The 14,926-nt window shown below is 40.2% G+C and overlaps 1 protein-coding gene, 1 non-coding gene and 1 pseudogene across 2 annotated transcripts in view; 1 reads left to right on the top strand and 2 right to left on the bottom strand.

Moving 5' to 3' along the window:
- Positions 1-14,926, top strand: part of LOC145401213 (zinc finger MYND domain-containing protein 11) — a 643,482-nt gene that overhangs the window by 435,480 nt on the left and 193,076 nt on the right. Inside the window, exon 9 of the mRNA XM_080273521.1 lies at positions 648-764. Within this exon, the coding sequence (XP_080129647.1) occupies positions 648-764 (117 nt within the window). The remainder of the gene's footprint in view (positions 1-647; positions 765-14,926) is intronic.
- On the bottom strand, positions 1,632-1,750 carry LOC145401544 (5S ribosomal RNA). Its single transcript, XR_013897633.1, has one exon. It is a non-coding gene; the product is annotated as a 5S ribosomal RNA (ribosomal RNA).
- LOC145401505 (5S ribosomal RNA) lies at positions 5,470-5,588 on the bottom strand (annotated as a pseudogene).

Genomic DNA, 14,926 nt, shown 5'->3' with positions numbered 1-14,926 from the left:
CCCTATTCAGCAGTGTGGGAACATTGTAAGTCCTATAATATTGTACCGAACAGAATTTATTTTAGTATCCATGACTCTTGCTGCAGTGAAAAACTTAAGTATTCAGGTTTTGCAATTCACAGTAATTGCACATAGGGTCCAGTTATATGCATACAACAAGAGCTCACTGTATATTTTTACTCCATCAAAGGCCAATTTTGGGGGTATGATTTGGAAAAGGGCATGCTGAAATATGGGTATGCAAATTTAAGCCATAACAAGCACTAGTTATTGTCAAGTTGGGCGTTGAATTGTTAAGGTTAAAATTTTAATACTGTTGATTGATGGTGTGTTCTCTGTAACACAGGAAAGTTTGGTTTAGCTTCAGTGTTAATATTGCATAGATGCAGTAATTTATACTTTCAGAAGTCATCTGGTGACTTACCTGAGACCCCTGCATAACCTACATTGGGGTTGTAACCCACAGTTTGAGAAGTCTTGCTGTAGTGGATCATGGTTTCAGAATTATCCTCAGAAATTTCAGACAATATTGCATCAAGTAAAGCTCACGAAGGTATTAAATAAAACTGTTTAAATTATTGAGATACTATAGCACAGTAATTTGATACCTAACAGTTACTTGTAATGTGTTGACTAATTTTTTGCAGGTAATCCGGGAGGACAATGACATGTATGATGTAAGATTCTTTGGAAGTCAGCACCAGAGAGCAGTGATTGAGAAATCCCACATACGTCCAATATCCGTCAATATTCACACCCTCCAGGTTAGTTTGTGAAGAAGAGGCTTTTTAAGTTATACTTATGTTTTGATGTGTTTACCAACATCTTGAGATCTTCATCTTCATCTCTCTTCATCCTCATCTTCTTACCCCTCCTGTTCTTCATAATTAAACCATCTTCACACCCATACTGGTCAGCCTATAGAGTCTTTCATCACTTGGTGTCTTATCCACATCCTGTCCCACCACACACCATCATCTTAGCCCATCCTGCCAGCTACTTTCATCTTCACCCATCCAGCCCTTTTTATGTCTCTATTCCACATTGATCTTCAGAGAGGAATCAGTGATTTACATCCTCCCACTCACAACACCTCACAGGTAGGTTTTACCATGGTCATCATGCCTTGCCCCATCACCCGTCACCATTATACCTCATCTCATCTGGGAGAGCTGATGGTATATTAGTTAGTACATTATGTTCAGCTCACAATTGGAAGAACTGAGTTTGATTCTTGGGCTGGTCAGACTTTTGGACTTTTATACATATATATACAGTGAGACCTCACTATAACGGACTAATTGGGGCCCAAACCATTCCGAAAAAGGCGAAATTCCAATAAAAGTGACATTCGGACTTCCCCCTGCTATTCCGGACTTTTTCCGATTTATCAGACATTAGTCTGGATCGCACCAACCATTGCAGTACTGTACTGTATTATACCTTCACAAGAGTAATCAAATGGTATAATATGTAAAATAAGACTGTACTGTTCACTGATAAACATGTCTTTTTTCATTCATTCATTGCCAGACGCCATGTATCCCAAACGTGGTGGCCAAGGGCTTAGAGTTAATTGTTTTACAGGGAGGGGCACTAATCCTCCACCAACCCCACTTGACACGTAGGGATGCCAACAGCATCTGGTGTTCCCAGGCGGTCACCCATCCAAGTACTAACCAGACCCAACGTTGCTTAACTTCGCTGATCGGACGGGAAGCGGTGTACTCAACGTGGTATGGCCGTTTTTACTTACCTTATTGTGATAAACATAGCTGAAGTGGTCAGGAAGTCTGGACTGCTTCTGGGTTTATCAGACTTTTCCCGATATGTAGGAATTTAGTCCTGTAGCTCCTCAATTCCAATAAAAGCGAATTCCGGTCTATTGAAGTCTATTATATCGAGGTTTTACTGTACAGTAAAGGTCCATTAATCCAAACACTGATAATCCGAAAGTCCCAGTAATCCAAATTTTTAAAGAAGGCTGACAAAAACTCCATAAGTAAAAAAAATCAAAATTAAAAAATTCAAACTGGGCGCCAAAAGAGCCGAAGTGCCAAGCGGTGTGGTCATGGAAGTTTCATGGATGGAAGCTTCTGTATACTTTGATAAACTGGTGCATTTCGTTGAACAAAATAATCATTACCATGGTGCTGAGGTGATCGGTTTCCATATCTTGCGAAACGAGTTCTGCAAGAAACATGTGCAGGCTGTCAGGCAGGCTGATATCCTTGACTGGCTGAAGTGCATGAGCAACGACAATTCGCCGTCACAACAATAACAGGACTATTTGCCGTCAGGACAATTCGCACCCTGGACGATTCCCCATCATTCTGTAAATATACTTATTACTGATTAACTGATACTTTAATAGCTAATTTTCAGGGGGATCTATCAAAGTCTATGTTCATTCAGTAGTGTAGACTTTGGACATCATAAGTTGCACTTTTAGACAATAATTAACTTGTTTCTACCTCACTGTAGTTGACTTTGAATTATATTCTAGTGTCGTCCATAGCTGTCTCCATTAATTTCCATTGGTACTGCAACATCCTGGGTATATTTTGAAATGGCTTTGAAGAGGTACAAGTATTCAAAAACTAGTGTAGTTGCTAAATAAACTGATATGTAAATAAACGACGGGGAATCGTCCTGATGGGGAATTGTCCATATTTTGACAGTGAATTGTGCTTTTACAATACGTGCATATTATTATTATTAACCCTGGACTTACTCTCTCTAATTGGATTTACCTACCTACAACTTTTGTTTTCAACACTACACTCTACTGGTGAGTTAAACAACCCATAACATCTCATAATTTACCAATTACAGTTCGTGTCTTCAGTAATACATCATTAAGTAAAAAATTTGTGTAATACAGTACAGTATGTAAAGTAATGTTAAAATGTGCTGTATTGTATTATGAATGAATGAAAAGTGATCCATTTGGTAAAATTTCAGTTTAAAAATGAAATTAAGTGTCTTAGGGGTCCCAGCCAAAAATCCGAAAAATCTGATAATCTGAATGATTTTCGGTCCACTGCCATTCGGATTAATGGACTTTTACTGTATATATATATATATATATATATATATATATATATATATATTTACACAGTACCCTCACGTCCAACACGCGTTTGTCCAGCACGATTCACGTCCAGCACGGAGAGCAAAAAATTAGTACGATTTAATATGATTTAATTAATGTAACACAGGTGCGGTAGCATAACACGGACAGAGCACCGAGAAGTGGGTGAAATCTGCAGAGTTCGCCTCTAGCACGATCACCCCCAGTCCAACACGGTCATACTGGACATTCCCATGATGCTGACAGCCAGTCAAAACTTCTGATCAAGTAGCATCCCCCACCCACTATCATGACGTGATCGTGATGTCGCCCAATTACTAACGCTTCTGCTCTCACGTGATGTTTTGTTTAAATTTCTCCCACCGCAGCGCCACTCAGTCGCATAATTCGGATTGGACGGTGCTTTTTTCTCGCTGCATTTTCTGCCCTTGCTACTGCATTTTACCCTGCTCACGATGCCTAGGAAGCCTTCTGAGAACCCCAAGAAGCGGCAGCACCTCCCTCAGGCCACCAAGCTAGAAATCATCAAGAGGAAGAAGAAAGGGGAGAGGAACGTGGACATCACCAAGGCCTACGACGTGAATGAAGCCAGCGTGAGGACCATAATAAAAAACCAAGACAGGATTCTGGCAGCAGTGAAGGCTTATGGAAGTGGGCCACGTGACTCCAAGTGCAGGCCTACTGACCCAGCAATCATCATAATGGAGCAGTACCTCAGTGATAGTGATTCTGAGTGTGATTTCGAAGAATTTATGAGGGAGGTTGACGAGCAACAGCAGCCATTATCCACTAGTGATGCCGGCAGCCATCCTCCAGGGACCCAGTAGGACTACCTACAGCCTCAGATACCACCTTCCATTCCCAGCAAGCCCACCAACACTATCCTAAAAGGTTGGTTATCATTCATAGTACGGTACCATTTATTACAGTGACAAGGATTATGGAAAGTATTAAGAATATCTGGAGTAGATGGAAAGTTGTTGAATGCTGTGAAGAGTATGTATGATGGTGCTAAGGCTGCAGTGCGTGTGGATGGTGAACTGAGTAAATTTTTCTCTTTGAAGGTAGGGTTGAAACAGGGATGTGTCATGTCTCCATGGTTGTTCAATCTGTACATGGCTGGGGTAATAAAAGAGGTACAAGGTAGGGTGGTGGATGTTGGTGTGGCCCTGGTGAGAGAGGATAGTGTTTGGAAACTCCCTGTACTGTTGTTTGCAAATGATACTGTGTTGTTGAGTGAAGACGAAGGGGAGCTGCAAGGCTTGATGGATGAGTTTGGGAGAGTGTGTAAGAAACGGAATCTAAAGGTGAATGTAGGGAAGAGTAAAGTGATGGTCTTCGAGAGAGGTGATGTCAGTGAATGTACAGCGAGGTTGGATGGTGAGGAATTGGAAAATGTGAGTACGTTTAAGTACTTGGGTAGTGTGATGAGTAAGGATGGAGGTTTAGAGGTTGAAGTGCTTGAAAGGGTACAGCAGGGAAGAAAGGTTGCTGGTTCCTTGAAAGCAGTGATAAGAAGCAGGAAAGTGAGCATGGAAGTGAAAAAGTTACTACATGACAGTATTGTGATACCAACACTAACATATGGAAGTGAATCTTGGATGTTGCTGGAAGGACACAAGTCAAGAGTGAGAGCAGTGGAAATGAGTTATTTAAGAGAAGCCTGTGGAGTCACATGGAGAGACAGGCTGACAAATGAGGATATAAAGGAGCATTGTGGTGTGGATGTGGATGTGATAGGAAGCATTAGGAGGAATACACTGAGGTGGTTTGGCCATGTGGAGAGGATGGAGGGTGAAAGACTGACGAAGAGAGTGTATGTGAGTGAGATGGAGGGGGGAAGAGGGAGAGGGAGGCCGGGGATGAGATGGAGGGATGGGGTGGAGAGGTATATGAGAGAGGGGGGTGTGAGTTGGGAGCGGGGTAGTGAAATGGCCGGGGACAGGGCAATGTGGAGGCGATTTGTTTGTGGCCACCCCGAACGGGATTGAGGCATCTGGCAATAGACAGATAGACAGCAGTACCATTATATGTATAGGTATATGGTAGGTATTTAGGGTGACTTTTCTTAGGGTTGCTGACATAATTCATTTTTCCCCATAAGCGCTGTTGTTTGTCCAACTCGTTTTTGGTCCAACACGGGACCTGTGCATGACAATATTACCTTCCAACACGAGGGTACTGTGTGTGTGTGTATATATATATATATATATATATATATATATATATATATATATATTCATTCATTCATTCATTCATTCATTGCCAGACGCCATGTATCCCAAACGGGGTGGCCAAGGGCTTAGAGTTAATTGTTTTACAGGGAGGGACACTAATCCTCCACCAACCCCACTTGACACATAGGGAGAACGTTATGCCAACAGCATCTGGTGTTCCCAGGCGGTCACCCATCCAAGTACTAACCAGACCCAACGTTGCTTAACTTTGCTGATCGGACGGGAAGTGGTGTACTCAACGTGGTATATATATATATATCATCATCATCAGCCATTACAAGTCCATTGCTGAACAAAGGCCTCCCCCAACGTTCTCCACGAATTCCTTGATTGTGCCAGTCTTTGCCACGTTTTCCCTGCAAATTTCTCTGTTTCGTCTCTCCACCTCCTGTCTGGCCTTTTTCTGCTACGCTTAGAGTCTCTTGGTGTCCAATCAGTCAACCTCTTGCTCCATTGATTATCTCTTATTCATGCTGCATGGCCCGCCCACCTCCATTTCTGTTCTTGTATAACTTCCATAATATCTTTGACGTTAGTCTGCTCTCTCACCCAAGTTGATCTTTTCCTGTCTCTTAAATATATTCCCAACATTGACTTTCCATTGCTCTCTGAGAACGAATTAATTTATTTTCCATTGATTTTGTCAGTTCCCAGGTCTCACAACCTTATATCATAGCTGGAATTATACTTTCATTATATACTTGTAGTTTCATACAAACTGGCAAGCTACTTTTCATAATGCCCCTATGTTTACCGAAAGGTTTCCATCCAATTGTAATGCGTCTTTTTATTTCGCTATCATTATCTTTTGTTAATTTTAGTATTTGTCCCAGGTCATTGTACTCCTCTACTTCTTCAAGAATTTCTCCACTTATTCTGATGACGCTCTTTGGTGTTTGAGGATTAAACATTACTCTATTTTTACTCCAGTTCATCTTTAGCCCTACTTTGAGACATTCTTTGTTCAGGTCATTTAACATTTCTTGCAGTGTCTCTGCTGTTTCTGAGATTAGGACGATGTCATTTGCCAATCTTACATGATTTAGTTTTTCTCCATCTATGTTCACTCCTTTGTTTTCCCAGTCTAGCCTTCTGAAGATACTTTCTAAGCATGCTGTAAATAACTTTGGTGAAATTGTATCTCCCTGACGCATGCCCTTCTCAATTTTAATTTTCTTAGAGTCCTTATGTAATTTAACTGTAGTAGTTCCCTCTTTGTACAGTATATGTTTTCGAGCAGTTTTACAATGTTCTCATCCACTCCTTGTTCTCGCAGTGAATTTATAATTGCTATGTGCTCCACTGAGTCAAAAGCCTTTTCATAATCAAAACAAAACCTAAGCACAGTGGTTTATTATATTCTGTAGTTTTCTCAATTAGCAGATTCATTGTGTGTAGATGATCAGTAGTCGAGTCCCCGTTTCTGAATCCTGCCTGTTCACGAGGTCGATTTTCCTCCAGATTTGTAGTTATTCTGTTTGTAAGGACTTTAGTGAAGAGTTTGTAAATGATAGCAAGCTAATGGGTCAATAGTTACTAAGGTCTTTTGAGTCACCTTTTTTGTAAAGTAAAATAACTATTGAATTACACCATGTTTTGGGAATTTTCTTCTTTTTATACATTGAGTAAATAAGTGAGCCAGCCTATTCTGTACTTCTGCTCCTGCATCCAACAGTAAATCTGTTACTATTCCATTTTCTCCCAGAGCCTTCCCTCTTTTCATATTTTTGAGAGAATTATATATATATATATAATATACACATACATAAATGCCCACTGCAAATATCGTACTTTATTTGTAAGTTATAACATTAAATAAACCTTCTAACCACCTGAAGTGCTTCATATTGATTACCAGTGACAGGTAACAGCGAAACACCACATTTAGGGGGTCTAGGGAGCAAAATAAGGTGTAGTTAAAACTTACATGGTTTCGTGCCGAATGCACCAGGGTTGGAACAAAACCCATGCGTTCGGAGCAAGCTTGCTGTATATACTGTATATATATATATATATATATATATGCACATGAGGTGCTACCCAAAAGTTCCAGTAATCTGAGCAGAGGGAGCCAACCGTTTTGCAGTTTTGCCTTTTGCTGCTAGGAAGAGTCAGCAGCACCCCTTGTGCATCAATGTGGCCCCAGCCTTGTTTGTGAGCGGATGTGTTGTTGAGATACGCTTACTATTGTAGCATGTTGTGTAGGTGGTTTGGCAGTTTTGCAGTGGCGGATCTCACGGAACAAAGAACCTGCATCAAGTTCTGCTTCAAGATCAGCAAGACAGCTGCAGAAACTCACCAGTTTCTCCAGCAAGCCTTTGGTGACAATGCCATGTCCCAAAGCAGAACATTTTTCTGGTACAAGCGGTTCAAGGAAGGATGAATGTCCGTCGAAGACGATGACTGTTCTGGACGACCGACAAAGGCAACAACAGCAGAAAATGTAGGAAATGTTCGTCAGTCTCTCCTTGCAGATCGTAGACAAACTATCCATGATGTTTGTGATATCGTTGGACTGTCATATGGGAGCATGCAATGCATTCTGTTGGACACGTTTGACACGAGATGCATCGCTGAAAAATTTGTGCCAAGACTGCTGAGTGACGAGAAGAAGGCACATTGCATAGCAGTTTGCAGGGAGCTCAAGAATCAGGTCAGAGATGACACCACATTCATCTCCAAGGTCATAGCTGGTAATGAATCATGGGTTTATGGTTATGACCCAGAGACAAAGCAGAAGTCAACGCAATGGAAGTCTCCCACTTCACCAAGTCCAAAAAAAGCACGTCAAGTTTGCAGCAGTGTCAAGTCGATGTTGATCATTTTCTTCGATATCCAAGGGATTGTTCACAAGGAATTCATCCCACCTGGTCAGTCTGTCAGTGGAAAGTTTTAACGTGAAGTTATGCAGCGTCTGAAGGAGAAGATCCGCAGCAAACGTCCGTAACAGTGGAAGAACAAAGACTGGGTCCTGCATCATGACAACGCCCCCACCCACACATCAGTTGTTGTCTGTCAGTTCCTGGCTTCCACAAACATGGTAGTTATTCCCCACCCACCCCATCTGCCTGACCTTTGCCCCCTGCGACTTTTTCCTGTTTCTCAAGCTGAAATTCCAACTGAAAGGGTGTCGATTTGACTTGATTGAGGAGATCCAGAAAGAATCGCAGGAGGTGCCCAAGACCATCACACCTGAAGCCTTCCAGGGATTCATGGACCATGGAAAAAAGGCTGGGACCACTGTATACATGCCCAAGGGGACTATTTTGAAGGCGAGAGTGACAACTAGGAGCAAAAATGATGTGGAAACCACGTATGCTGAAATGGTGAAAGTAAAGAAAGACTTAGAAACAAGGGTGGAAGAAAAAAGCATTAAAAAGGAAGTGAAAAGAATAATCCAAAACAATCCAAAGTTAGTCAGAGATTCAGTAGATATCAACAAATCTATGGTAATCACTGGTATAGAAGAGGAAGAAGTAAAAAACAAGATCACAAGAGACAAAAAGGAGATGGCAAATGTAATGAGCATACTGAAAGAAGTATCAGAGGAAATCTGTAGTAAAGACATAAAGGAACACAAAAGGTTAGGGAAATACGAGAAAAGCAAAACAGGACCTCTAAAGGTAACTTCCAGAGTGTAAACACCGTGGAGGAGATACTAAAAAATGCAAAGAATCTTGTGGAAAAAGAGGATTTCAAAAATGTACGGATAAAAAGATGCCTAACACAAGAGGAACTGGAATTACTGAAAGAGAAGAGGGAGGAAGCAAAAACAAAAAATGAGGGAAGATCAGAAGAGGAGAAGAACACATTTTTTCACAGAGGAACAATAGTGAAAGGGCATATAATAATTACAAACAGGCAAGAAACGATTATACAAGAATAAGGAGGGAAACCCAAAAACAGTTTGAGGAGGATATAATAAATAAAAGTAGTGATCAACCAAAGCTATTTTACAGCTACATCAGAAGCAAAACCAAAGTAAAAGATATAATACAATCCATTACGGACAAGGGAATCACCTATACACAAGAGAAAGATATTTGTGAAGCATTAAATAAGAATTTCCAATCAGTTTTTACAGAAGAAAAAAATTTTGAGAGGGACTATGTGGAACATGCATGTCCACACATACTACCAGATATACAAATATCAGAAAAAGTAATACAGGAGGAGTTAAGTAAATTAGACAGAGGAAAAGCAAATGGTCCTGATGAAATTTCATGTTGGGTGCTACGAGAATGTGCAAAGGAGTTAAGTAAACCATTATTTTTAATTTTCAAGAAATCCTTGAGTCAAGGTAAACTACCTGATATTTGGAAGAAAGCAAATATTGTCCCCTTATTCAAGAAAAGGAATAGACAAAATCCACTCAACTACCGACCAGTATCACTGACCAGTGTTGTAAGCAAGGTATTAGAAAAGCTTATAAGAAAAGCTTGGGTAAATCATCTAGAAGAACACAGTATGATAACAGAAAGACAGTTTGGTTTCAGAAAAGGAAAATCATGTGTTGCTAATCTGTTGAGCTACTATGACAGAGTAACAGACACAATACAGGAAAGAGAAGGATGGGTGGACAGTATCTATTTAGATTTCAAGAAAGCATTTGACACAGTACCACACCAAAGACTTTTATGGAAACTGTACCATCAAGGAGGAATTCGAGACAAACTGTTTTGTTGGATGCAAGATTTTCTCATAAAAAGAGAAATGAGAACAGTACTAAGGGGAAATTACTCATCATGGAAAGAAGTGACTAGTGGAGTACCACAGGGTTCAGTGCTGGCACCAATCATGTTTTTAGTGTATATAAATGATATAAACAGTAACACTGGAAATGAAAGCTATCTAAATATGTTTGCGGATGATGCAAAAATACAAAGGAGAATTACCAACACAGACTCTTGTAAAGAGCTACAAGAAGAATTAAATAAACGTCATGAATGGATTAATACATGGCAAATGGAATTCAATGTGGACAAGTGTCTTGTAATCAAGTTTGGTAAAAGTGGAAAAAGACCTGATTGGGATTATACGTTAGGAAATAAAACCCTACACACATCAGAAAGAGAGAAGGACCTAGGTGTGATTATCAATAACAGACTATCTCTGGCTGACCACATCAGTGAGAAGGTACGGAACATGTATACACTGCTTGCAAATATGAGAATAGCATTCACATGCATAAATGAAGACATGCTAAGAAGGATAATAACATCATTCATCAGACCAACCCTGGAGTATGCATCAGTAGTCTGGAGTCCTCATCTCAAAAAACACATAGACAAGATTGAAAAAGTTCAAAGGGCCGCTACAAGATGGATACCAAGCTTAAGGGATCTAAGCTACGAAGAAAGACTAAATACACTGAATCTACCAACACTACAGGAGAGAAGGAAAAGAAGTGACATGATAATGCTATATAAATGAATATCAGGGAAGGAGAAAATAGACATAAATGATTACTTAACATATGGGGAAGCATCAGCAAAAGGACACTGCAAAAAACTGCGTAAGAAGAGAGGTGATAAAGACGTAAGGAAATTCAGTTTCTGAAACAGAGCAATTGATCAATGGAATGCACTACCAAATGAAATAGTGTGTGCCAAAACAATTCACAAATTTAAGGATATGTACGATAAATATGGTTTAAGACACAGGACAGTACGAGCTTGACTCATTCCTGTAAAGATACAATTAGGTAAGAACAATTAGGTAAGAACACACACCCAATGATTTTATTGGGTTCAATATGGAAGAAAGAGAATTTACTGGTAAATTAGGATGGAGGAGAATTCTGAAAGTTTTGAGTATCATAGAGGGGCTGCTGAAGAAACCAGAAAAAGTGGAAAATGTGACAGGTGAGCTAAGGGCTGAAAATATCAAATTATGGCAAAAGTTGGAATCAAAAATGAAGGAAATGAATGGGTTTATTTCTGATGTCTAGGCAGAAAACCAGATTTTGAAAGAAAAATGTGAAACTTGGAGTGAGAAGATAGAAGAAAATGAAGATGTTTAGGAAATTGTCGAAGATGTCAAGGGATTGCATAAGGAATGGAAGAAAGTAAAGGAGGAGGCAAAAGTGAACTTCAGGGACATAATGGAAAACCAAGTGAAGGACTTTTCCCAGGACTCACTACCATACAGCATTACATTCCTAACACGTGCTGCATACAAAGATCCTTTAGCACGGAGGAAGAACCCTCTCATTGTCAGGAGAGGCAACAGCTCCCTGAACTTCTTCCAACCACAGAGCTAACTCCTGTCCCACCTCCAGGACATAACATGTCTCCTAAATAACAAAACTCTTCCACACATTCAAGAGACTCACCAGCAAGTTCAATCCTTTCACGCTTGGCAGTATCCACATGTTCTCCCATACGCACCACACACATGAAATTAGCATTATCTCACAGTCTTCCTCAAATACCACTACATCTTATATGCACCCACGTATCACAAACACTGCACAAGATGGAGTTACTTCCTTCATCCTTGTGACAAATCGCACCTGGCCGCTCTCCCTCTTCTTTGACAGTACCACCTCCAGCCCTAGATACCATCACTTTTGTTTTATCTGCATTTACTCTTAAGCCATTTTTCCCCATACCATCTCTCCACTTCCTAAATCTTTCCTCTCCCTCCGTTTCATTTTCTGCAATCAGCACCAAATCATCAGGTTACAACATCTCCCACAGGAGTCCATTCCTGAAGTCACAGGAGAGGGCCTTTAGTACAAACCACGATAACCAACAAAGGGCTCAAGACTGACCCCTGATGCACACCAACATTCATGGAAAACTCATCGCTCAAATCTCCATTCACCCATACCTGGGTGTGAGCACCCACATACATGACCATAACAGCCTTAACCAGCCACTCCTCAGTCCCAAGCTTTTTCATTGCTCACTTCACCACCTCTCTAGAGACTCTGTCAAAGGCCTCCAAATCAACAAAAACAAAGAACAGTTCGCTTTTCTTTCCTATATATTTTTCCTGAAGCTGTCAAACAGTGAATCTGGCATCAGTGGTCTCTTTGCCTGGCATAAACCCAAACTGCATCTCATCGATGTTCACTCTTTCTCTAATCATACCTTCTAGGACTCTCTCCATTACCTTCATTATCTGGTCTAAAACTTTATGCCTCTATAATTTCCTCTTTCCAGGGCATCAACCTTCCCCTTGTACACATTGACAATTACACTCTTCAGGCAGTCATCTGGGACAACACACTTAAATATAATCATATTCATCAGGTCAGTAACTAACCTCACTCCTATACCTCCTGAGGCTTTCAACATTTCAGCAGTCAACCCCAAAACCCCTGCTGCATTCCCCACATTCATCCTGCCTGTTGCCCCGCTCACAGTTGCAGCATCAATCAAAGGCCAATTGCCAGACACTGGATCAACTGGCTCCAAACCTTCTCTGTCCCAGTCAAACTCCTCATTCACCAACCGGCTGTAATGCTCCGTTCAAGAAAACTAATGATGGAAAAAGGGACCTTGCAGTGGCCTAAGTTCCACCCAAGACCAAAGCATGGGCTAAGGGAGAATATAAAGAAATGCTTAGTGACACTAGTGAATGCTTGGTAAGATACATAAGCAGAAGTTGTGGCATAGTAGTGATGGGAGATTTTAACTCTAAGGAAGTTTGCTGGGAAGATCGGTACATGGAAGGTGAAGGGGAGTCATGGGGAAGCAAATGTTAAATATGGCAATGAGTAATATCATGACACTGGATCAGAGAGAATACAAGATTCAGAGGAAATGAGGAACCCTTTCAAGTGGATCTGCTATTAACAAAGAAAAAATGTGTATTATTGTCGAGCTGATGTACACTTGCCCAATAGGAAAAAGTGACCACATTCTCATTGAGTATACTGTATAATGAAAAATGAGAGATGTTGCAGTATCAGAATCATATAGAAGTGGACGATACAATTATAGTAAAGTTGATTTCAATGAGCTAAGAAAATGCTCCACAGAAACTGACTGGAGAAATTTCAACAAGGCAAGAGGTACTCAAGTAAAGTGGGATGAGTTTTTATGGATAAAGGGTGGAGTTGAGAGCTATGTACTGAAAGTGAAAATCAAGGAGAGAAACAAAAAGGAATGGTTTTTCAAGAGATGTGAAGATGTAAGAATGAAGAGGGAAAAGACTTGGAGGAAATGGAGAAAAAAGGGAGGAAACAATGAATGGGAGAAATATAAAGTGGAAAGGAATGAATATGTAAGGATTCAAAGAGAAGAAAAGAGAAATTATGAGAAGAATGTAGTAGACTAATGCAAGGATGAACCAGAGCTCTTCTACAGATATGTAAATGGAAAATTAAAAAATCAAGTAAGGGATATACGGATTGAAAGTAGATGGAGTCATTTATAAGGATCCACGAGCACAGGCTGAAGTGATGAACAAATGTTTTCAAACCATTTTTACAAGAGAGAGTGAGTTTAGTGAAAACGATAGACCAAAGGACTTAATGCTGGATGAAATACAAGTAGATATTCAAGAAATAATGAAATTAATGGAAAAACAGTATGTTAGGAAAATACTGGGACCAGATGGAGTATCCAACTGGATAATAAAGTGTAGAAAGGAACTAGCAGGAAGGATATATGACATCATTATGAGCTCACTGGCAAAAAGTTAAGTCCTTCAGGGTTGGAAAAGAGCAAATGTGGTCCCCATATACAAGGGAGGGAAAAAGGAAGAGCAACTGAATTATAGCCCAGTATCACTAGCCAGTGTTGTTGCAAAAATTTATGAGATTGTAGTGAAAGACCGATGGATCAGATTCCTGGAAGGAACTAATATAATAACAGATTGTCAATTTGGCTTCAGAAAAGGAAGGTCTTGTACTACAGACCTACTAAGCTTTTACTCAAGAGTGATAGATGGTACTCAAGACAGGGACGGATGGATTGATTGTATCTTTTTGGACCTAAAGAAAGTGTTTGACAAGGTACCATTCAGGAGATTGTTGTGGAAGCTTGAACACACAAAAGGTCTAAGTGGAGCTGTACATAAGTGGATGAAAGTTTGTTTGGAGGACAGGGAGATGAGAACAGTCATAAAGGACTATCAGTCAGAGTGTGTAAAGTAATTAGTGGTGTACCTCAAGGGTAAGATTTGGCACCAGTCATGTTCCTGTAAATGATATGGTGGAAGGAATAGACAGTTATATAAGTCTGTTTGTAGATGACGCTAAGCTGTTAAGGAAAGTGGAAAAGGATGAAGACCATAAACAGATGCAATTGGACCTTGATAAGATATCTGACTCAAGTCAAAGGTGGGAAATGCAGTTTAGTGTGAGAAATGTTAAGTAATTTGGAAAGAGTACAAAGAGACAAACAGGAAAATACAGAATGGGGAATGAATGAATTAGTAAAACTAAAGAAGAGAAAGACTTAGGGGTACTGTTTTCAGACAACCTTTCGCAGGAAAATCACATAATCAAAATCACCAGAGATACATACATAATATTTTGAGAAACATAAGAGTTGCGTTTACTTATCTGGACAAAGAGGTGATGAAAAAGTTGATTGTATCAATGATTGCCCAAGGCTGGAATATGCAGCAGTGGTATGGT

Source organism: Coenobita brevimanus, chromosome 55 (genome assembly GCF_032717465.1).
Source record: "Coenobita brevimanus isolate Jiangsu-jjx chromosome 55, ASM3271746v2, whole genome shotgun sequence".
Lineage (NCBI taxonomy): Eukaryota > Metazoa > Arthropoda > Malacostraca > Decapoda > Coenobitidae > Coenobita > Coenobita brevimanus.
This window is presented reverse-complemented; position numbering and strand designations above follow the sequence as displayed.